Source organism: Pyxicephalus adspersus, chromosome 4 (assembly GCF_032062135.1).
Source record: "Pyxicephalus adspersus chromosome 4, UCB_Pads_2.0, whole genome shotgun sequence".
NCBI classification, from domain to species: Eukaryota; Metazoa; Chordata; class Amphibia; order Anura; family Pyxicephalidae; genus Pyxicephalus; species Pyxicephalus adspersus.
Window position 1 is genome coordinate 51,692,241 of NC_092861.1, and position 24,608 is coordinate 51,716,848.

At 35.8% G+C, this 24,608-nt stretch overlaps 1 protein-coding gene across 1 annotated transcript in view; it reads right to left on the reverse strand.

Annotated features, from left to right (window-relative positions):
* PEX5L (peroxisomal biogenesis factor 5 like) overlaps positions 1 to 24,608 on the reverse strand; it is a 63,200-nt gene that overhangs the window by 5,611 nt on the left and 32,981 nt on the right. The window contains exons 6-12 of the mRNA XM_072410148.1: positions 22,743 to 22,838; positions 15,496 to 15,612; positions 13,212 to 13,355; positions 12,520 to 12,590; positions 8,770 to 8,964; positions 2,822 to 2,987; positions 2,049 to 2,206 (exon numbers count right to left, since the gene is read on the reverse strand). Coding sequence (XP_072266249.1) covers positions 2,049 to 2,206; positions 2,822 to 2,987; positions 8,770 to 8,964; positions 12,520 to 12,590; positions 13,212 to 13,355; positions 15,496 to 15,612; positions 22,743 to 22,838 — 947 coding nt within the window. The remainder of the gene's footprint in view (positions 1 to 2,048; positions 2,207 to 2,821; positions 2,988 to 8,769; positions 8,965 to 12,519; positions 12,591 to 13,211; positions 13,356 to 15,495; positions 15,613 to 22,742; positions 22,839 to 24,608) is intronic.

Here is a 24,608-nt window from a genome sequence, read left to right on the forward strand (position 1 = left end):
CTGTTTAGAATAATATCGTTGTGTTTAAAAAGTGAATAAAGCTCAAAATCCTTATAATAGATTTTATTTCCATACACGCAAATGTATTAGGAACGCTGCACATTCCATTTCAAATCAAAACATGAAGAAAAATGTATCAAATTTGTGTTATTCTTTTACAGAAAGTAATAAAAAGGTAATATTAGGCTGTTTAAAAAATAGCAGTCTTCATTCTTCTTTACAAACTCAAACATTCACTGAATAAACTGAAAAATGTTTTGCTTTCTTTTGAATCACTGAATATTTAGTTGTATAACCACTGAGAACTGCTGTTCTTTGGTGTTGCATGGAGTTGACCAACTTCTGTCACCTGTCAACAGATATTCCTACCCACGATGATTGGACTACATTCCACAATTCTTCAGCATTCTTGTTGTCACCCCACAAGTTTTCTATTAGATTAAGGTCCAGGGGTTGAACTGGTAGCTCCATAATGTCATACTTGTTGGTCTGGAACCAAGGCGTTGCTCATTTACTAGTACCACCAAGTATTTTGATGTATTAAAACTCATCTATGATTCCTGGTATGTCATAAATAGGCCTAACACCAAAGTATGAGAAACATCCCAATATCCAGGTGCTTGTGCCACCATGCTTCACTGTCTTCACACTATACTGTGGCTTGAATTCAGTGTTTGGGGGTCATTTGATAAATTGTCTGTGGCCCCTAGATACATATTGGGACTTTGTGGGTGCTTCTTACCGATAGCTTGGCTTCACATAGGGTGTTTTATATTTGTAACAGTACTCACAGGTAACTTTAGACCTTCTTTAATCTTCCTGGTGGTAATTATTGGCCTTTTTGGCTTTACCTCTATCTCTTTAAATAGTAGTTTTCTGTTTTGGTTGCAATTTTAAAGTATTTGAGAGAATTTTAGCTAAAAAGCCTATAATTTTCTTCTTTTGTTTTCCCCTCACCAATCAATTTTTTAATCAAAGTATGATGTTTTTCTGAACAATGGCTGGAATGACCTATTTTCAGAGAGAAATTCACTATAACCAGCATGTACAACATTTGCTGCCTTCATTTCTTAAATAAGGGCCATAGATGACACTAAAAATTACCTCACTTACTGAATTTCACACTGCTATTATATTGAATAGCCTAATATCCCATTTTCTTCACTTTCTGTAAGAGAATAACACAAATTTTTTGTATTTTTAAATGTTTTGATTTGGAAAATAATTGGTGTTATTTAGTGTTCCCGAATCATTTGTGTGTATGGAAATAAAAGCTATTAAAAGGATTTTGAGCTTTATTCATTGCTATTATTCTGAACACCATTGTGCATGTGCTAGAGTGTACTCTCAAAAATCAGCAAACCCACCCGGAGACAACAGCAGCAGTTTTCATGGAAGCCTAACTCCCAATACCAGTTTTAGGAGGTAGAATGTATTTTTCTTTTTGAGATTAAGAACATGAAAAAGTTAACCACTATAAGCACCTATATTAATGTTAGAATTTATCACAACCCTCTAATTGGTATTTTTTTCTCTTGTCTGTTAAAGTGCACCTGTGCCCACTATAAATACAATAAATTTCTAAGCAAGCAGTAAGCAAGTATAAATACATATTCTAAGCAAGCAGTAAAACAGCTTAAAACAAAATCATTCTGTCCAATCTAGTTATTTTAGATATGAATATATTCTTTCTCAAAGATCCTCAGATATCACAACAAAGGGCCTGGTTTATCAAAGCTCTATAAGACTGGAGAAAGATAGACTACCATGGGAGAACCTGGGTAATCCAGCAAACCTGAAATCGATCTAGTTTAGGATTGAAAACATTTGCCAAATAATAGTATTTTAAGAAATCCATTAAAGATTTGCTGGATCACCAGGTTCACGTAAAATTATTTGACTTCTCCAGTCTTGGAGAGCTTTCATAAATCAGGCCCAAAGATTCTAAAGTCCAGTTTTATCCAAAATGTTATCTGAAATTGAAAAAAATCTATAGATACACCCTATATACAACAGAGTTTGAAATGTATCTGTTTCTTTGTACTGACCTGTGTGCTCCAAGGTTGATGCAGCTTATTCCTAAATTGTATCTGGACCTAATAAATCCGGGCTGTATCTCCAGTGCTTTTGAATAGGCTTCTACTGCTTCTTCACTTCTATCTCCATTTGCCAGCGTTGCACCCAGGCGGTTCCATAGTGAGTAGTCCTGGCAATAAAGAGGCAATTTGAAATGTTCTGAAATGAAAACGTTTAGCTAGCAAAGATAAATATAATAGATAGCAATCATTTTTGGTAATAACGTTATTAATTTTTGTCTCTGATGACATTAATATTGTATAGTGTTTAGCTCTTGATTACTCATAAAGCAATAAACTTTAAAAACATTAAAGCCAAGCTGAAGTCTCACACTTTTTGTATACTTAAAGTACTATGCCCTACATGTCTAAAACCCCTCTACCCTCCACCTCCAGAGCTCTGTGCTGGTATAGCTGAGTACTAACCACACCTCTCAACACACAAATTGTACTGGAGAAGAAGAAATCATCTGAAGGTAAAACAGTAAACATATATAAGCTATACAAGCTAGTTCATGTTCTGCTTTCTGAAAGAATAGAAAGGGTTATATTTTTGGTAATTGGACATTAGACTGTGTTTTCCATAAAGTATAGGCAGGGCACTGCATATATACCCTAAACCCTATTAATAATGTTACATATCTACTATTTTTTAATATTTACTTTTTTAATATACATGGGTACATACATGTAATGAAAGAAGTTGTGAAGATGGTGATTAGCGATACTTTTTTTTATAAACTTACATCAGGTCGGACCATTAAGGCAGAGTTGAAAGCATCTACGGCTCTGTCATACTCCCCACTTAAATTAAACAGAACTCCGAGTCCAGTCTGCAAGTCTGGGTCTATCAGGTCCCCATTCTGATGTGCTGCCTCTAGATACAATTCCTTTACCTCTTCCAAGGTAGCACTGAAAACAATTCAAATTAGGAAAATCAACCCAAACACTAGAGATTGCAGTCACAAATATATGGATATAATTTATACCATTTTATTCCTATACTATATCTTATCTCCTGTTACTGATACATATCATAAGTAGTAACAAGCTGTTTTGTTCCAAAAATACATCTTTTGCCCTTTTCTGTACAGCTTTGTGTATACTGGTGGCAGAATCTAGATACATTGTACACAATGGTTATTGTTTGTGTTCTGTTTAGCCAGAAACCACGTTTCATGTTTAGATTAATCTCTTTATTCTTTATTATCTTGAAATGTATCTCTGCATGTTTAGGATCTTTTTGATCTTGAGTTGTCAAAGAGTCTTGGTTGATTCACCTTTTCTTATTGCTTTGATAAAAAAAGCAAGCTTCATTTCAGCTTTCATTTATCTGTAAATATTATCATCTTCTTCAAAACTGCACAGTGAGAAGTATACAGACGAAATAGACAATTTGTGTGCGTCTTGGTTCCCTCTATGCTATTTACACAGCAGTGAAATAGGCATTTGCTTACTATCATAACCTGAGGTAAACTATTCTAAAGTAGTGCACAACAATAAGATATAATGTATTTGCCTTTTCATCCAAGAAGAACACAATCCTTCCAGCGGATAAAAGGCTTCGAGGACTCCATGAGTATCCTTTGCCTTTTTTTGTCTTTGATTAAAAACATTTACTAACCCTTGGAAACATACAGAATTATTACACTTTGTGACTTTCTTAACACAACTGAAATAACCCAAGATAATTAGATTTTAAACTTTAAAAGTTTTTAAAAACATTAACTTATCAAGTTTTAAATAAATCATTAGCAAAAATTGAAACCATCAATGATTACAATGCTTTCAGTGTTTATTTTCACATAGTGATTAAAACCATACTGTGTGCGTGTGTGTTATTGGGATATCTCTCCAGACGTCTGTCTCTCTGGTGCAGGAGAAGTCGCGGTGCATTCGAGGAACTAGAAGTAGAATCAGATCCCTTCAGCTGGGGGCTCGGTTTCCGGGAATAGAGCACACAGAATTCAGTGAGTACGGAAAGTCCCTGCCTTAAGGCTTAGGGGAATTCCGATCCTTTCTGAAACTCTCTGTTGCTTCTATCATGAATCCACTTAGAATAGACTGAAAGGGAAAGTAGCCATCTTTAGGGAAGATAGGCTTTAAATTGAGGGCTTTAGGGAAGTCCCAGAAATAAAGAGACTAATGGCCAAGTCTATAGAGGAATTCTTTAGGGAAGAATTCAAAAGGGAAATTCTTTAGGGAAGAATTTAAAAGAGGTGTTCTTTAGGGAATGAATTCAACTATTGTCTGCCCCCTGATTTCTCCTGTCAGCCAATTTCTATCGCTTCTTATCTGTTGCTTTCTTAGGCTTTCTTTTATGTCGTGATGTTATGCTGTCTTTTATGTTGTGATATTATGAAGTATTTTCATTTTGTGCTGAAGGTGAGCAGCAAATGATACTGTGATGTTATGAAACATTAAGTATTTTCATTTTGTGCTGAAGGTGAGCAGCAAATGATACTGTGATGTTATGAAATATTAAGTAATTTCATTTTGTGCTGAAGGTGAGCAGCAAATGATATTGTGAAAATTGTACTAACTTTATTGTGTGTGTCCTGGAGAACTGTAAGACGCCCCACCACTCTGGCGAGGGGAAACCCGTTAACCCAGAAACTGGTGAACGCAAGTGACGGTTTTAAGGGATAATACTAACAGGCAGTTGAGGAGAAGGTTCAGCATAGACATAAGTTCTCTGTACCCAGTTGACAGGAATTGTCGGAGCCTTTACGGTTCAGTACAGCCAGTCCTGGGAAGAGTTCAGATCTGCTTCCGTCTCAATTAAGTTACAAGAAATGGGTGCAAAACAAGGAAAGGTTTCCCCACCGCCTCCATGTGTAGGAGAAACATGTAAGGATTATGTAGCTCGAGTCTGTGGGACTGATTACTATTTAGTTATTCCCTGGGTGGATAATATAGCACGATGGACAGAGGGGATGAACAGTGTAAATCCATTCCCTCAGGAAGGCGCTAATGACACCTTCCATATGGACATGGTTAAGGGGTTATTATTACCCATATTATGGTCCAGACCCCCAGTGGGACATGAAGTATATGACGTCGGGGGGGAGTGGGTTGAATTGGCTCACTTATGCACCATATTGGTATGACAGACCAAATAAAAAGGTTAAGAAACAGAAGCCAGAGAACCAGGAGGGATATAAAAAGAAACATGAATTAGAGAAAGAATTGATTAGGGGTCCACCTCAGAAACTTCCTCCTCCCTATTCAGGAAATATCCCTAAGATATATCCTTCTTTGTCCAAAGACGATCTTGATTTATTGGCAGGATATACTGCCACTGTGACTCCTGCCACTGCCCCTCCCCCTGCCCCTTCACTACTTGCTGACCTACCACAATCAGTCCAAAATGATAGGATTGTATCGTCTTCAGACCAGAGTGGTCAGGTCGATGATTCAATACCAGAATCAGGGGTGACTGGTGGGGTATCCTCAATTTAAAGAGAGCCTGTAAAGGAAGGTGTCGGACACAGGAGGATATGCGTCTCATATTAGATGGGATAGTGGGACATAATTCTCCCTGGGATTGGAGTAAGGTCCCCTCTATAAGCACTATAGAGCCCCCAAATACGCCTGCTGGAAATTATAAACTAAATACTGAGGCAACCGTCCTGCAGGTTGCTTTAATTGTGGTAGGACTGACCACTGGATCAGTCAATGCCCCTACCCACTTAGGCAAAATGCCCCAAATAATACTCAAGCTCAAGGTCCCCAACCAAATCCACAAGCTCAGATTCAAAATCTTCCCCCACCACAGCCACAGCCCCAGAATAATACCCCTCGCTTCCCTGTAGCCTGGGGACAGCAGACATTACAATGAAGATGCCCGGGGGACAGTATCCCAGCATTCACTCTCATCACGAACCACTATAAGGAGTCACCACTGATTGTGTTAAACATAGAGGGACGTCCTCTGCCTTTTCTTGTAGATTCTGGTGCTACTTGTAATACTTTATGTGAGGATTATTATAGTGGTCCAAGAGAGAATGCTGAGCCCTCTGTGGGAATTAATGGGATACTTACAAGATCTTATAAAACTCCTCCTCTCTCGATACAACATCCATACAATCACCAGTCAATGTTCACACACCGTTTCAGGATCATTCCAAATTGTCCTGTGAATTTATTAGGGAGAGATTTGTTTGTTCTATTGACGTTGCAGTTGGGGATTAGTAAGACAGGACACCTACATGTCACATCCTCAGTCATGCCCATCCATGTACAAAACGGTAATTGTTTTTTATATTTGGAATGCCAAACACAGGACCCACTACTTGATCAGGTTCCTCCTGAGGTTTGGGCAAATACTGACCAAGATGTTGGCCTAATCTCTTGTACACCATACAAGGCAATGCTTAAGCCCGGCACTGCACCTGTTTATATTAAACAATACCCACTTTCCCCAGAAAAAGAAAAGGGAATTGAGCCTGTTGATGGAATTCCTAGGGGCAGGGGTTATTGAGGAAACTCCCCCTATAATACACCTATCAACCCAGTGAGAAAGGCTGACAATACCTTTAGGTTTGTCCAGGATCTTAGAGCAGTAAATGCTCAGATCATACCCATAGCCCCTGTGGTTCCAGACGTGCCATCTCTGCTATCAGCCATTCCTGCCAATGCAGAGTTTTTCTCTGATTTAAAGAATGCATTTTTTTCTGTCCCAGTTGACAAGGAGACACGGCCACTCTTTGCCTTTACATTTAAACATCGCCAGTATACTTGGTGTAGAATGCCTCAGGGTTATGTAGATCCCCCTGTAGTCTACTCCATTGTCCTCCAAGCTACACTACGCCCTTGGACTGCCCCTCATGGTTCTGTCCTTCTACAGTATGTGGATGATCTCCTCATATGTAGTTCTGCTCGGGAGGCCTGCCAGGCGGACTGTGTTAGTTTATTATTGTGGTTATGTGAATGTGGACATAAAGTTTCAAGGAAAAAATTACAATGGTGTACGGAAAGTGTTGATTATTTAGGCTTTGTTCTCAGTAAAGGTGAAAGGAAAATCAGCCATGCCAGAATTACTGCTGTACTGGGTCTGCCCCACCCACAAACCAAGAAAGACATGTTAACCTTTCTTGGCATGATTGGTTACTGCCGCCAATAGATAGCTGATTGTTCCTACTATTGTAACCAGATGGTGGAAATTGTAAATTCTTTGAAATACAATGCATGCCTTGTATACCTTACAATGTATCAAATAACACTATATATGGCTAAAACTTAAAAAGCTGTATATATAAAAAGACCACCTTCTCAAGTAAACATTAGAGTATATTCCTAAAACCATACTGTGTGCGTGTGTGTTATTGGGATATCTCTCCAGACGTCTGTCTCTCTGGTGCAGGAGAAGTCACGGTGCATTCATGGAACTAGAAGTAGAAGCAGATCCTTTCAGTGATCCCACCAGGGACACATTTCCTGTCCTAGGATGACAATGCTTACTTGCTGTATATAAAAAGGACAGGGAGTGTGCAGGAACTACAGAATGCCATCCTCTGGCCACAATAAAGGGAATATACATTCTGTAGTTTTTACAAGGAGCTGCAGTTTTTTATAAGGAACAACAACCGGTATTAACTCACAAATGATTTCATGCACTTGTTGTACAAATGTAACTAAACACTTTCAATTGTGTATTTAACAGGCCAAAAGGGAGTATTATTAATTTTCATTGAGAAGCAAAAACCAGATTATTAATAGCTACTAAATATTTACCTGTGCTTTCTGTTACAACAATATTTGAAGATTTAAGTTGCACATATGCATTATATAATTTTCTTGCACACCTTTCTTAGGTAAGCAGGGGACTTACCTAAGAAAGTTATATTAAGATGAAGCTTGCTACAAAGAGTAATATAAAACTCTAAACCAGGGCAGCAATATAATAAGCTACTTATTTACTCCTAATGTCTAATATATTTAAATGTGTTATTAAAGTTTCCAATAAACCCAGAGGTCCTTATCCTACTATATGACCCAACGGTGCTAATGGTTCATCTAACAAAGTGATAGCCAAACATTTCATTCAGTAGAATTTCCATATGCAAATGAGAATTTATTGTTCTTTCAGTGATAACGGTGTCCAACTCCCATGGTATAAGAAATCCTAACATCACACATCACCCCCACCATGGTGGGCACTAGTAGAAGGTTCTATGAACCTCGTGTTTTATTGTTTATCAGTATAGTTGCAGGCAAAGTCTTAAATGAAACTCCATGTTTAATTTATCAGTCCAGAATAGCAAATTTTTAGTTTTTTAAATTTTAGTCCTGGAAATGAATGTGTATATTGTGTCTGGAATTTTACTAGTAAAGTTTTAGTAAACCCTTAAATTGTGCTAGTAAAGGTCCACTCAAATTATGTGGACAGAGTATGCCCAACTCTTAGTTTATTCAAAAGACGGGTTCTAATTGGTAAGATTTATTAGGGTTAGTTAGTTAGCAAGAAAACAAGGTATAAGAAACCACAAAAAATATTTTTTCTGTTGCATTCTCTAATCATACAGTATTTAGGAATAAATTCTACTTAACCTAATGCCAAATAAATAAATAAAATAAAGGATTTCTACCTTCCTAAGTAATAGTACACTGGACATTGTTTATTGATGTCGTACATAGGGGCTAATGTGAATATGTGGTCAGTTTTGTCTTAGAAATACATCTTTAAAATTACCTTTCACAAAATGGTTTTGACATCCTCCTAGTCAGTGCTGGAGATTCAGATTTCTTCACTAGATACTTATATCTAGGATTTTGCTTAATCCATGTTTTCAGAACCTCATATGCATCTTGTTGGTGTCCTATATTGGTATAGCTAACAGCTAAGGCCATGAGTGCTTTTAAATTATTTGGTTGTAGCTGTAAACACCTATAAAAAGGAATAAAGAATCCACCTATTAGTAAATAATGTACCCTTGTGATTAGGTTTGATACAATTTAAATATTATTATAAAAATACAGCTTTGCAGCAAATACACAGCTACTAAATTGCATTTTGCAGTAAGAGGATAACATATAAAAGACATAGGATAGGAATGTCCCTGCAACAAAAATATAGATTTGTAGCTAGGACTGCTACTAAAAAGAATATTGCAGTCTTTTTGGGTGGTAAATGAAATGCCTGGCATTTACTGAAACCATGGCAAAGGGGACGCTACAAAGGCGACGCATACAAAGGCATGCTACGTGTAAAGCAGCTCAAATATCCGTTTAGCAACAAGATGCACTATATATACAATATATATATATATATATATATATATATATATATATATATATATATATCTTGTTTGCAATGGTTAATCTACCAAAAGCAGTCTCAGGAAAATTGGAAAACCATTGCATTGAGAGGGTCACTGGTATCCAGGGCTTCTCTCTGTGCATGGAGCTAGCAAGAGCTACTACTACAACACACACTGCTGACATAATAACTTGAGGGAAAGGTGTCAGAATACTGCAATGTAACTTGCTGTTTATAGGTCAGCATAGCCATAGACTAGTCTATTCACTGCCGACACACATTATGGCCATGTGGGCATAAGAATTAGATTAAAGAGCTTGGTCTGATGAATTATGTTTTCTTTTACAGCATGTTCATGCTGTAACCCTACAACTTGAGTTCAGGCAGGTAATGGAACATGGGGTCAAAACAAAATCCCACTCTTTTTATTTTTAACCCTTACAGATAGCAGAAAATAAACAAAGAAATAAAGAAATGTTAGCGAGGGCTTTTTTGACTGCATCTGGCACCATCAACACTATTTAACATTTCATAAATGACACATTTTTATTAGAATACATTTTTTTATCTGGTTTTTACTGTTTTTATATGTTAAAGGAATGCCAACTAGTACAAGACATTCCTATTTTTTTTCTCTGGTATTATTGCTGTTACTTGGAGACATGCATTCAGCTTTTTAAGCTAGCTAGACACTGACACAAACAGGACAATTCTATGCAACACATTTCGTGTGAGGCTTTAAGCATAGATCAGATTGAATCACCCTCATTGTGAGCCATATAAAATCACAAGGGAAACAAGATATATCAATGAAAGTACTATTATAACATCAGAAGCAGCACCTTAATAACATGAGTAGAACTGGCATAACATTGCTAGCATTTTTAGCAACTTTATAATATCAGAAGCAGAATTGATAAACCCTAAGTAGCAGCACCTCATGAGCTTTAATATATTTTACTTTTTTTTTTAATACAGTAACTTGAACACAGATACAGACATCATTAGTCAAACCACCACCTGGCTGGGAACTTAACATCCTCCTACATGCGCAGAACAAATCCTTGTTCTTCCCCCACCTTCTGCCTATGCCACCTAATTACGCACTGCACAGGTACGGGATCAGGTGACACAGGCTGCGGTGGGTAAGGAAAAAAAAGAGTGCTAATCTGCCTGTGCATGCGTGAGATTGGCATCTTTTTCCCTATTGAAGAAAAAGCTCCTTCTGCGCATGCCTGATCTCATCCAGAAACATCCAGAAGCCTCCTGGGATGCATGGCGTGTGTATCCTAAGAGGCTCTGCACTCCTATTCTGTCCTTAAAGCCACGGAGATAAGGACATAAGGGGAGGGGTTTTACCTTATATAAAAGGGTTGTCTACACTTTTATGTAAGGTAAAAATTTCAGTTTAGGTCCGCTTTAAGTTGTATTCTTAATTTATGCCCCTATTGACACTTGGCATTCCTGAACTGCCCTAGAAGCTTCTCCTCCGTCATATGTATCCCCTAAACTTTGGGAAACAAAACAAATGGGTGTTAAAGCATTTGACCAAATGAATCTGGCTTCTTCCCTTTATCCAAATTTTAGCCTTGCCCTATAACCTAACCCTACCCTTGCTTAAGCCCTAAAATCTAAAATGTATCTTTAACACCAACATGGTAATTTCACTTCTTAAATGATGGAGTGGCATAAAAGCTAATAAATGTCTTTAACGTTACAGGAACAAGTCCAGTTGAATGTGACTACTACTAGCTACCCAATGACCTGGGTAAATGAGAACCTTCACAGATATCCTAAACCCTAAGCCTAAATATCCTTTACCTTAACCTATCACACTACATTTATATCTAAAGAACCATTCTTATCTTGCCTAGTGCTGGAATTCCTGACAGAATAGTTTATTATTTTATCCTTATGTCCTGGTTCATGACATGAAATGTGTTTTAATTACTTGACTGCAGATCACTGGTGTGAAAGACCCAATACTTTCATTTTTAAGCCTTACAGAAATGTGTGTTTTTCTTTTCTACATTGCTGTCAATACAGCCAAAAATATGTTGTTGCTGTTTTTCTGTAGATACATTTGAGAAGGCCATTTTTAGTTCTATCCTTCCTCTTTATTGACGCTGGTTCAAGTAATCTAGGTCAAACTGTAAATAGTTCAAGGTTTTTGATCTGAAGTGCATAATAATGAAATGTAAAAAGCCTTCATATATACTTCTGTCAGGTTTACTATTTACATCTTGTAGATAAATATCTAGTATCTATAGTATATATACTATATTTATAAAATTCTATTTCCTTTGTATTTCTAATATATATCTATAGTATTTGTAAAAACGTCTATAAATTCCATTCTGTATGCATGGCTAGAAACAATCTCTTAAATACAAAGTCACTGCATTTGTACCACACTGTAGTTTGTCAACAATCAAAACAAAACTACTTTTGAGGTAGACCAGATTTAGGCAGGAATACCTTATTTGGGGAAATTTAGGCCAACTAATGGTCAAAGGTATTTTTAAATTTGTGGCAATGATCTATCTGCATAAATTTAACCTTTAGTGACATATGTCAAAAATTAGACAAGGAATTTTGCAGAGAAGTCTAAAAATAAGGCAAACTGTTGCCAATTAAAAACTTCACAAACAGATGCAATAATATACGAAAATAAAATTACTCACTATAATATCCATATATTTTTACTAATATGACTTTTAAAATTATGGTAAAGTAGATTGGTATGTCATTGTGAAAAAAATATTATGTTAAACAATGTCACAGAAAAAGATGTAAAACTAAGCAAAGAAAGATGTCAACCTCTCTGACATTTGGGGCCAGTAAACAGCATTGTCTGATCACTGATTTTGTGTGCTCAGCTGCAGAGAATCTGTATCTGAATCTGTATTAAGGTGGCATATGGTGATGAGCCATGTCTTTTTTTAGATCATGTGTGTAGATCATGTTTTGTGTTGGTACAAAGGGGACCTATGTATGCAACATTAGGCAGGCTGAAGTGTGCGTATAAAAAGTATACACTATTTGGGTAATAAATAGATTTAGCATGGGAAATCACATTTACAAATGCAGAAAATTTAAAAAAATGGAGAAAATAGTTTTTCAGAACATAAAATTCACACAATGAATGTTTAGAAAATTTATGACAATGGCTCTTTTAATTACCTCTGTAGAGCGACAATAGCAGCTTGTTCATTTTCATTCTCTGCTTGGGTGATACCGAGGTACTGCCAAGCCTGACAACGTTATATTAGTAAGAAGGAGAGAGAGAGCGAAGGAGAACAGAGAAAAAAAAATGTAAAGGAAAACATGAAAATCAATATTTATTATTCTTTAAAAAATGACATATTTAGTACATTCAAGCAAGAGAATGATATTTTATGGACATGACTATAATGCGAACCAGAGAATAAAAGATGTTTGAGATTAAGTTAATTTTACCATTTTAACTCCCAATCTACACTATTCCAGCTCCTTCCTGGAATTTCCATTGTCCAGATTAGCCAGTGTGATTCTGAGGATTAATTTGCTAATTGGCTTTTTTAAACTAATCCATTCTGTATCAGCTAATTAAGCCTATGATGTTTCCCTTTCTTCCTTGATTAGCATGCAAGGTTTTAACTTTAAGACTTTGAAAAAAAAAGTGTAGCCTTCTTTGACCTTTTTTAATACTGCGCACAGAATTGTGCATTAACCCAGAACATTGAACCTGAAAAAAAATTTACATTGTTCTATTTATTTTAAATACTGAAATATGATTTTATGGGTAATTATATAATACTATCTCTTAGCCCTTTTAATAAATAGAACTGATGTTCTTGAATATTGGAGATAAACAAAAAAGTGAAGAACTCTACCTCAGCATCATTGGGGTCTTGTAAAATGGCAGATTCCAGGTATAAAATAGTCAAAGGCAAATCCCCTTCTTTCAACTTCTTCATACCTTCTTCAAAGGCAGCAGAACATTCCCTAAATGGATTATCCATGTGGAAATAATAACCCTGAAACAAAACATTGACAGACATCATGTATATACTATATCTAAAGTGTATCTCTACACATAAGCTTTTTTTCCAAAAAATAATATTATTGAAAAAAATTATTTGACAGTAACAAGAACATGTGCATTTGCCCCGTGCTCATGTCTTTCTGAAGTATGCTGCATTCTGCTGAAAATTGTTGAACGTACTTCAGTTCATCAAGAGAAAGAGTGACACTAATGATGACAGCACAAACTATATTTGTGGCAGTTTTGTTGCATATACAAGTTATATACATGACCATAATAATGACTGTACAAGCCATATATACATGAATGACCATAATGATAATTACAAATGATACGCTAGACAGATAACAGCCCAAGCCATGTATATGACTCTAATGATGAGTCTCCAAGCCATTTATAGCTCTAATGATGAGTGCAGAAATCATACACATAACCATAGCAATGTCTGTTTAAACCAAATACATGAATCTAATAATGACTGCATGGACCATTTCTCTGACACTTAATAATGACTGCATGGCTCAGTTATGGAATCTTGATGATGACCCAGCAAACCATTTGTATGACAATAAAGATGACTTCACAAGCCAATTTACATGACCCTTTTTTCACAATTATATGATACCTTCTGCTATATATTTAAACAGAACCTACCTCGCTATGCTAAACATCAATATTTCCAACACCAGAGTGCTGACTTGATACTAATCCACAACAACATGGTGTTGAAACTTCAATAGTGTTATGTTACTACAACAAGAGGTATAATTTTGCAAATGATGAGGGAAGTAATAGTGTGGATGCTATGCTAGTTTTGTTATGCAATGCTGTCAGAATCTGTAAGTTCCCAGAGACAGAGATTTCATGTCAGCAAACTGGCACCATAGGTAAGAGAAAAAAAAATGGGAAAGTTGTTTTCCAGGTCTTGCTTCTCTCTGTCTTCCTCCTCCGTTCCTCCCTCATTTTCCTTGTGATCTCACCCTAGCTAAAGTGTATGCACTCCAAATAAACTTTTAGGATAATTGTTGTATTTAAATCAATTTTATCTGAAATTATATTTAAGTAAATATTTATATAACGTTCAGATTTTACATGCAAGCTTTTCCAGTTTACCTGATGCAATTTCTCTCTCTCTAGTGAGAATTACACATGCAAAAAGAGCACCTAAAGCAGAACTAAACATTACAAGCAGACAGGTAAATTTATTTTATTGCAGAAAGGACAGGACAAGTGCAATAGGAGAACAAGCTCTAAACAACTGGAGTCCCACACCACTTCTTTCCAACTATTAGATCTCTTAGAGCGTGACATTGTGCTAGAACTTTACAAGCAGTGGTGGGCTAAATATACCTTCACTAAAAGCTGTCTACACAGAACAAAGCAGTTACTGTTAACACAGGTGTTTCTTTTCTTTTACTTTCTCTGTTAGAGTTTGCTTGTTCTAGGTGAACTGGGCAGGAGACCAAGGGAACTTTTCTCTATGGGAAAATCTTTTCATAGGAACACAGACAACAATACAAAAGGACAGAAGCCACTATAGTCTGCCTTTAGTCTACCTAAACATAACTTTCCTTATTTTTCCATTTGCACATCTGTGACTCTGATATATGACTATGATGACTGTACAGGCCACTAACATTGTTTTAAGTGTGGCTCAGTTGACATGTCCTCAGTAAAGACTGTATAGTCTGCACAGGGCTTTTTCCCATCAAAAAAGCAAGATGACATCTATGTTTAACCCTATTCCAATATCAAGGCTCAACACCCATTTTTATTAATATACAACTAAGATATATACCATAAAAGTCCAGTAAAAAAGGAACTACTAGAATAAAAACTATTTACCCAATAAAACCTTTTAAGACATTCCTGTGTTCCACTTTTTTCTAAATTGAATTATGAATAGGAGTACATTGCTTTTCTCATTTTACATCTCCAGTAACCCACATACTGCAGTTCAGGCACTTTAATCAAAAATCACGCCAAAGCTGTCAGCATGCTGTGTAGTTTGGCATTTGCTGGGCTATGCTATGAAAAGATTCTAGGTCAGAGTTTGATATTTGATGACAACAGCAGCAGTATGTATTTCATGTAACAAATAACAGAAAAGAGTCCTGGTATTATGTACGTACTGTTTCTCTAGAAGATGTTCCAGTCTGGTTTGATGAGTTTGAATTGTCAGAAATCCAATTCCTTCTTGCCATTTCTTCCCATTCAGCTTGCATCTTATCCCAAAATTCAGTGTCTGACTAGGAAAGATATAATTGAGTCTTTAGCTTATCTTACAACAAATGCTTGAATATATTTATTTAGTCACGCTGTGCCTCTGGTATGCATTGCTTTATAGATTTTCAAGAATACAAGTTTATAAATTCTTTGTGGCTAAAAGGAAAAAAACAAAAGTACAATATTTATGGCTTGGCATGTGTTAGAGTCCTTCTTAAAACTAGCAAGTTCAGGTTCACATGCATGAAAAATGAAAATGCCTGGCTAATACTATCCTAGTATTAACAAACCAATGGGCTTGGCATATGGTAAATACTTCCAGATGATAATAAGTGTGTGGGAAGGGGGGGAAATGAAGGCTTGTTGGTGCTTTACCACTCTTCCTGTCTCCTTTTCATTAGTCCTTTGGATCAGGCAGTCTATTCCCCAGGATTGGTCACTCTTCCTTCAGGCTGCACCAGGGGGGAAGGCTTGGGCAGAGATCAAATCCTATTGCTTTTGGTAAGCATAGCCATAATGGACAAACATCATTCGTGGTGTTTGGAAGAACTGTATGGTCTGCAGACAGACACTTGTATTTACACTATACACCTAAAGCAATCCTAGGTATACCGTGCATACATGGTACCAAAAAAATAAATAAACAGTGCAGGTAGTTCTTTTGGAAATAGCCAGAGTGTGTTGACTGAACAAAGACCAAAAATTTTGACTGTTGTCTAAAGTGTACCCACTGCCCATCACTGGCCACAAGAATTTGGCAGGTTAGAAAATTTCCACAGCTTGTTATCATTATACAGCGTAAATTTAGGAATGTCAACATTTTACATCATTGTACAGCAAAACAACTCCACTACATGCACAGGTTAATGCAGAGGGCAAGAAAAACTAAAGAGAATTGTGACATTTCACAATTTCATTTGATTGATTGTGGTGTGTGTGGCCAAATAAGTTTATATGGCTAGTGAACAGTTTGTCTGTCCGACAATCTGATTATTTCACTATCTACTAAACAGTACGACTTGTTGTTAGATGTTCATCTATTGCATATGGGAAGACTAAGAAATGAAATGCCATTTCACAGACTTCATGGTTTTATTGTTTTGAATATAATTAAGAGGCAGCAGATGTAAAATACAGAAACCTCATACAGTAATTAATGCATTTTCTTGTAAGAGTTGTAAATCATTGTAATCCCACATTATGTTCTAGCTGCAGATTTCAGTTGCTGTGTGTAGATTCCTAATTAGAAGGAAGCAGGTGCCTATCATAATTTCTTCCTATTCCGTGTCTTAGAAAGGGCACAGTGGTGTCTAACATGTTTACATATTTAATCAAGTGTAAAATAGTATGAAATAGCCACGACTTGATGATTTCCTATTGTGCTTTTTACCATTGTAAGGTAAATAATAAAATCAATTCTTTACAAATATGATAAACTGTGATCTTTTCTTAGCAGCAGGGGAGTGACATGTTGCACCAAGCCAAGCTATCAAATCCATATTTACAACAAAATGTTCATCTTCTGATGCCAGTGGGGAATGTAAGAAAAATCTATATAAGGATAACTGTGAAGCTGTCCAAATGCACCTAAAGTGTATATAAAAAACATTTTAAAGTTCATTTTTTTTAAATAGAAAAGAAACTGTAATGTGACAATATTGTATATGAAATTTGTTTGACTGGAAGGTAAATATTACTATGTGGCTCTTTAATGGTAGGGACAGATTTCTGTGGGCTTATAAAATCTACCAGGAAAAGTGCACCATGGTGTTTTATGGATTGGTGGTCATGGTGAAAGGTTGGTGTTTCTTTAGGGAAAATGCAGGGACAGGGACACACAATTTCCATTGTTAAACTTGGCATTAAATGACCACATCAAAGAGTAATAAAGGAAATTGCTGCTAGAAGACATTTTGCAGGTCTGAATTAGAAACGGGTAGTTACCAAATATTAAGATATGTCACTGACCGGGTGTCCTACTCTGATGTCTGAATGATGAAATATCTCCACTAAGGGCCAGCAGCCCAACATTTCTTATTAGAGCTTATCAGTGCTAGTAATTTATTTCTTCTAGTCCTGACTATACTAAGCACTCAATCACTCATTCATTACATCTGTTCACTGCCTGCATTAAAAACACAGCTATATTTTTATCAATGTAGCCTTATTTACCTCTTTGGATTACTCTGCTTAACTTCAATTAACATTTTCAAATCTCCCAATTTTTTTAAAAATGCACTACCTTAGGTTATTTATATTACACTAAGATTGCAGATAATGTTTAGGTTCTCAATAAACCCTTTGAAATTATTACTATTAAAAGATATTTTTTTCTGTACTCATTTACTATATAGATAATGTTTCTTGATACAGGCTATACTCCTACAAAAATCACAGTATATATTATTCCTCAGCTTTCCCTTCTCAGCTGTCCGATGTGTTATGTAACCATACTAAAGTTAGCATGTGTTGCAATATGAAGCCTATTCATTTTGAATGAGCTAGCAGCACATCGTACTAAGATGCACATGCAGTGCAGTAAATACAATTTTAATAGGATGACTCTATCATTTTATGAACTATCATTTCACTTCTTGCGAAGGAAGATTTACACTTTACAGAAAAACATAGATTAAGGTCCTGTCTACAGAAAAGTTGTAAATAGCTCTAAGGTAGATGAAAATAGGATAATTCATCTAAACACTTTTTAAAAACTTGCCTTTGAAAAAAAAAAAAAATTGCTTTGGGAAGACCAAGCTTTACATTGAATATAGTTATGCACATTATCTGGTTGTGTTATAGCTATATGTTAGCAATATGGTAGAATTACCATTTTTTTTACCTGAAAATGCCATCTGTAAAAAAAACTTTATTTATACTTGAGCCACTAGATGGCACTGCATCATTGCCATCCTTACCATCAGACTGTTTGTAACACTTTACATGATGACACCACAGCGTCATCTACTGGTGGTCATCAATAATGCAATGATTGAATAGTTTACTCTGGACATTTAACAAAAAGTTTTAGAAAACCTACTCCTTTGAAAATCAGCCAATGGATTGTATCTCATATAGACTGGATTAGTTTGTATATGTGGTGTGAATATACAGCATTTTGGGGTGCATACCTGGGGCCCAAGAGTTTCTGTGTATTAGCAGATGATTTCCTGCAGCCAGTGAAAAGGACCCCATACTGGTTGCCCTGTTGGGATTTAGTCCAGTTAGGGATTACTGAAATTCCTAAATTACAAATAATCATTCTGAAATAATAATCAATCTAAAATATGACAACTCTAAGTTTCCATTATTTCAACTTTTTATATTGAGGCTAAATTGTCATCATAATTGCTGGGGATGTTCACAGGACTCGTGGGACCAAAGTCATTTACCAAGATAAAATAATTTAGGTATAAGGGACAGGAATTTTTCTAGCTTGTTACTGGATACATTGAAAATAAAAGGAACATTTATACCATGGTTGTATGTTGTAGCTGAAGATCTATCCTCAAATGGCCACCCAAGTGGGTGAAGCGCAATGTACCAGTGGGAACCAATACGACTTGGAATTCAATCATTTTTGGGTTTTAAGATTTAGCTTGGAAAGTGCAAATTCTGAACAGAAACCAGTATGCTGCAAAATCCACCTGATCTTCCCTAGTTAGTGTAAATATACTGTATTTGTCGCTGAATCACATTTGATCACATTTGGCTTTCAGAAACGGATCTCAAAACATGTTCTACAGCATACAATATCTCCATACCTAAGTAAACACACATTGCTATTTCTGCATCACAGGTCACACTTCTTTCCAGTCAAATATCCTGGCATATAGGATAATAATGGAACATGTCAGACTAAGACTCTGCTTTTACATGACAATGACAGTCCTGAGCCATTATCCTAACATATTTAGTGATAATATGGCAGGGAGACAGTGTGGGTTGCACATTAAAAAGGCTTGCTGTTCAGTCACTGGGTACTATGGAGATTTCCTGAGCATGGAGAAAAACAGTCCAGGGGTCGTTTATTTGTCTAATAGTTTAAGGATCAGTGTAATTTAAACAATTAATCAGAGATGATACTTAAAACATCTTAAATGGCTGCATCTTTTAGGAGTATCTTTATGATTGTCAAGGAAAGAAGATAATATGACAAACATCCTAGTCATGCCAGCCTGAAAAGTTTAAACAATTTATTGTTTCCTAGAAGCTATGGGTCTTAGGCATGTGTTTGGTGTCCATTTTAGATGTAGTCTTCAATATAAAAAAAACAAAATACAAAAATGAGAGCTTCACTTCCCGACTACAGGTAGTCCCCGGGTTACATACGAAATAGGGACTGTAAGTTTGTTCCTAAGTTGAATTTCTGTCGAAACAGGTACATTATTTTAATAAATGCAATTAGGACAGATGTTTGTCTCAACATAATATTAGGCAGCGTGGTGTCAGTTACTGTATAAAATCCTCACTGTGAGTTAATCTCAAACAAAGCAAAAAAACAAAGCCAAAACAAAAAATTATGGAGCCTAGACATTCATTAACTTCCGGAGCAAGCTGTGCGTTGATATGCAAAAAAGAAACAACTGCAGGATTTTTCTTGATCATTAAAGGGTTACAAGATTTTGCATAACAGCAAAAGTCTTCCTGTGCAAGTCATGCGAACCGCCCCCTTCCCCCATGAAGCCTCTCTCCTGCACACAGCAGGACCTGAACAAGCAGGGAAGCCCCATTTGTATCTATGAGTCATCTGTATGTCGGATGTCCTTAACTCGGGGAGTACCTGCATTTAAATAAGAACACATATGATCATTGCTAGCAGGTTAGGCAGTACTTCAAGGCTGATGCAAGGAATGTGGATATTTAAATGTAAATAATGACTATTTACATGCAGATAGTAGGTTTCTCCTAATCAAGTTTTAGATACAGTCACACACATGACTACATCGCCCACTTATTAGATTGTAAGCTCTTCTGGGCATGGTCCTCTCCTCCTTCTGTGTCATTTTTTGTATTTATCTGTCATTTGCCACCCTATTTAATGTACAGCGCTGCATAATATGTTTGTGTGATATAAATACTGTTTATTATTTTTTTAATAATATAAATATTAATAATAATAATAATAATAATAATAAGGATGTGTGTAGTAGAACTAGCAATAAAATTATGAAAGTGCATGCCAAACTGTCGTGGCAGTGACAAATGTTTTTCGCTTGAAACTAATATAGCCACTGAAATCAAGGTATTTAAAGAATAGAAGGAACTAGGGATATACTTCCTATATCCCCTCAAATATAAATAATTCATCAGTACTATCCACCTCGAAAACGTTCTTCACAAAAAAGCTTTCCTATGCTTTGGAAACCAGCATTAGTTATGCTAAAACTGTGTATTTCTTCAATCAATCCTCTTTAGTCGCCAATTTTCCTCCTAGTCTCATATCAAAACTTTGTTTTTTCCTGTACCCTTATCTTAATTGCTGGGGGAACTGCAAACACAAAGTAGGAATAATAAAAACAAGTAAGCAAGTTTACTAAGAGCAGTTATATATTTTTATATGTATGCTTTAGTGAATTTTTCATTATAAAAATCCAATTTTTTTCAGGCTATTATAAAACCATTTTTCTCAGCAAACTGTAATTTAAACAGTGTGACCTTTAATGCATTAACCTAAGCATGGTCATCCAGGGTTTTTCTGCTTGGCCTGAAGCCTTTCTTGAAATTAGAGATACATATGAAAAAATCTGAAGCAAATATGAAGCACATGTTTATTTATTCTTTTTTCCTTAACATATGTAAACATTACATTAGTGGGGCTTAATTACTAAAAGATTTGAGGATGTTCACAAAATAAATTGTGTTAATATTTACTTTGATATTCATGTGCTGAAGAACAGGGATTTTCACATATTTGAGTAAGTGAAGTAAATCTTTACACATTTTATTGTGTGAAAATTTTAATTTTTTTTTAAATCATTCTCTCTAATTTAACAAACAAAATGCCCCCAATAACTGTGAAAACATGGATGGTTCAAGTCTGTGACATGTGATTAGTAATAGTAGAACAAATGTGAGAGGAAAGAGAATGCAGGCTAGGTTTAATATATATATATATTTAATTTCCAAATACGTTTAGGCCTGAATTCAACACAGACCTACTATGCTAGTTCCTTAGCTAGACATAGTTCTCCTATACTAGGTGGTGTATATTAGACCTGTGTTAGAATAGCTAGTAGCAGTTAGAGTCATGGTAGCATTGACACAGAATTTGTTGTCTCTATACCCAACGTGTTTCGCTCTAAGACTTCTTCAGGGGATTTTGAGACCTAAACTCTGTATGACAGACAAAATACTCTAATTACATAATGCACAAAATAGTAGAAGACTGACTTTCCCTCCTTCACACTTCTAAATGTGTTCTAATGAACACATTTGTAAGCTATAATGCATATAGTGGTAGTGGAAGAAAATCTTCCAAATATATTTTATCTGAATTTAACTTGCAACATTTTTTTAAGAAACTAGGATGGATTTTAACAGTGAAAATCTATTATTTTGCTCTGAAAATATTTGAAGCTAAAAATTCATATGTCAAGCAGAATTTAAGGAAGTTAACAAATAGGAAAATATAGCATTGCTATAACTGTAACATTTAAAAGGGTTACAAATTATATACAAAAGTCAAAATCAAATTGGTTGGAGTACAGTTTTTAATTATTGGACATCAGATTAATACAATGTATAGGTGCAAATGTTAAGGTCTATTAAAATTTATTTCAAAGCTGTCCACAACTGTACAGTGTTTTTGTATAGTCAAATAACCAGATTGTTAGAGGCATATTAGAAGAAACCTTGTATATGCTCTGTAAAGGCATCTTGTGCTCTCCTCAGGAGCAGACTTTAGATACTTTGGTAAGGTATAGTACAGAAAACACAAAATACATGATACATGCGTACCGATGTATAGGTTCTTCCAATTTCTCCTAGCTATTCTGCCAAAAATTAGACCAAAGAGGCAGCATGACACCAGGAAATATTTACATGTGCATATGAGGTATGATTTTTGGTATAAAATCTAGGGGGACATATGGTTTTTAATGTATATTTATACTTTGTAAAATAATAGTAATGATTTTAAATTACACATTACCTCAACTGCAGCTTTTGCCCTTTCAAACTCTTCTTCCAGTGACTGGTTTCTGGACAAATATGCACCTCCTAAACGTGATTCTCGATTCAGAAATCCCTGAAATTGAGTTTTTTTATAGATATGAGATAAATGTAAACACTTTTTAAAATAAATATAATAATATTAAAATAATAAATTATAATAATAAATCAGGCCCGTACTGTTCACTCATCATATGTATGATTTGTATGTCTAGACATCCAGGCTTGCATATCTTGCTGTATACCCTTAATGAAAGATTTCTTGACATAAGATAACATCTATGAGCACTTAAGGTGCAGATGGCACTCTTTCCCTGTAGAAGATTGTGCTTTTATCTGGAGTTCATATGCATTTTCATCCATAGTATGCTGTTAGGCATCCCACATCTGGCAACATGCAAGGCTGGCAAATGTTTCAGCATATAATGATTGCCCATATCATACATCAAGCGTCAGTGTATTAATAAAATGAATATGTGACTGTACATACATATACACACACCTTAACTGGTGATTCAAGTGATGTAAGCTAAACCGATTCCATATTTTACCCTAAACCAGGTCTTCAGACAGGTAGTAAGTAAGTACGAAAAGACTGCTTTAATCATCTATACTGTCAGGATTAGACCAATCAGTCATCACTGAAACAATGCTCCAGTCCTGAGATCCTCCATGAAAGGTTTCAGTGGTACAGAAAACAATTATAGTCTAGTAAAAGCATCCAAATATGATTTAGTCTAGAATGAAATTCCATTATCTAGTATGGAGTATTGATAATGGATATAAAAATACACCTGTCCTAATATAGCAACATCTCAGAAGCTGACTATCATGCCATCAATATTTAATGATTTGCTCCATTACAAACCACAGAATATAAAGGTCATTTTTCAGGAGGTGAAAACAACCAAATCGTAAAACATTAAAGCATTAGCTGAAAGAAGGTAATGCCCGTACCACTTGTTAGTGACTCTTTGATCCTTGGTAGCTGCTGAATAATAGATACACTTATGTGAAGGGAAATTTTCAAATATACTAATGCTCAAACAAAAGTCCAAATCATAAAGTGTAGGTTTTTCTTGCCAAACATATCTTATTATCTAAAAAAACATTTTAGATAAAGGAAATAACAAAAAACCCCCACTAAATTTCCCCTATAAAAGCAAGAAAACAAGTAAGTTGGTTCTCATTTGATTTTTTAGAGGCAACCAACAATAAGATTCAATACAGAAAAAAAAAATGCTAACATATGACCCTGAACCAGTAAAGTGCATATTACAGAGCATACGAGAAGCACAGACTTATTGAGTACCGGCTGACACATATTATCACAAACAGTACCAATTATTATAGTGCAAGAGGAAGTGTAAATTTGGTGTCAGGCATTGCTATGACAATATCAAACACATATGTGCATTGGTCAAAAGTAGAAAACTTTGTTGGTTCCTGTTTTTTCTTTAAAGAAAGAAAAGAGAGAGAGAAAAGAGAGGAGAGAAGAGAAAAAGAAAACAGAAAGGGGGAGGAGAGGAGAAGTGTAATGGGGCTGGGTATGGGGGGTATGGGAGGTAAGGACAATGGGTGACCCAAAAAACATTAAGGCACTAATCAGATGATCCACGCAGCCGTCTGTAATCAGCTGAGCTCTTGAAATCATCCCAGTAAAACCAGGTGTATGCCGGTCTCTGTGATGGCTGCTCCCTTGGTTTTTTTAGTTCTTCCATGTATTGTATATCGTTCACCCTGGTAATCCATTGTTTAATTGAAGGAGGGACAGTATGTTTCCATAATGGCGGAATACATGCTTTAGGAGCATTGAACAAATGGCGCAGAAGAGAACGCTTGTATC